General features: G+C 63.8%; 1 protein-coding gene across 1 annotated transcript in view; it reads left to right on the forward strand.

The window, feature by feature from the left end:
- The first annotated feature begins 328 nt into the window (after window positions 1–328).
- Window positions 329–680, forward strand: part of LOC122547183 (prothymosin alpha-A-like) — a 4831-nt gene continuing 4479 nt past the window's right edge. Inside the window, exon 1 of the mRNA XM_043685789.1 lies at window positions 329–651. Coding sequence (XP_043541724.1) covers window positions 349–651 — 303 coding nt within the window. The 5' untranslated portion in view covers window positions 329–348. The remainder of the gene's footprint in view (window positions 652–680) is intronic.

Raw genomic sequence — 680 nt, forward strand, 5'->3', positions numbered from 1 at the left:
TCCCCGGGGCTGGATCCCACTCCACCCGCGCGCGGTCCGTGCGCTGCGATTTACCAGGCAGCTGACCGAATGGGTGACATCATTTGATAGACCCGCCACCAACCAATTACAGACCGATGATGTCATACCACCCCCATATATAGAAGCTGGGCAGATTGACCAATCAGTGAAGTGTGGGCTGATGCTGAACGTGGCCCCGCCCCCCCGCCAATCCCCACGTGCCGACACCCAAATGGAGGCGTCGGGTCTCGGCGCCATGCCTCCGACTGAAAGCGGGGTGATGCAGCTCGGTGTGAATGTATCGTGTTGGTTTCTGGTGTCGGGCGCGGCGGGCGGATTCTGGCCGGAATGATGGCGGCGTGTCGGGGCGGTGGAGAAGGCGGACCAATGGAAAGGCGAGCTGGGGCGGGCCGGTCCAATGGGACGGCGCGGCGGCTGTCACGTGCGCGCGAGCTGGCTCCGGGAGGCGGGTGCTGTGTAAATGCGCGAGCCGCCGCCGCCAGCCCCGCACTCGCGACTCGAGCCATCTTTGTATTGTTCCCGCAGCGGCTCGGCGCTCAGCCCGGCACCAGCTCCAGCAGTAGCAGAACACAGCATAGTACAAGCATGTCAGACAGCAAGGTGGAATTCAATGTGGATCGAAGCCCCAAGGTAACCCTTTATCCCCCCCCCCCCCCCCC

Source organism: Chiloscyllium plagiosum, unplaced genomic scaffold, assembly GCF_004010195.1.
Source record: "Chiloscyllium plagiosum isolate BGI_BamShark_2017 unplaced genomic scaffold, ASM401019v2 scaf_13502, whole genome shotgun sequence".
In the NCBI taxonomy this organism is placed as follows: Eukaryota; Metazoa; Chordata; class Chondrichthyes; order Orectolobiformes; family Hemiscylliidae; genus Chiloscyllium; species Chiloscyllium plagiosum.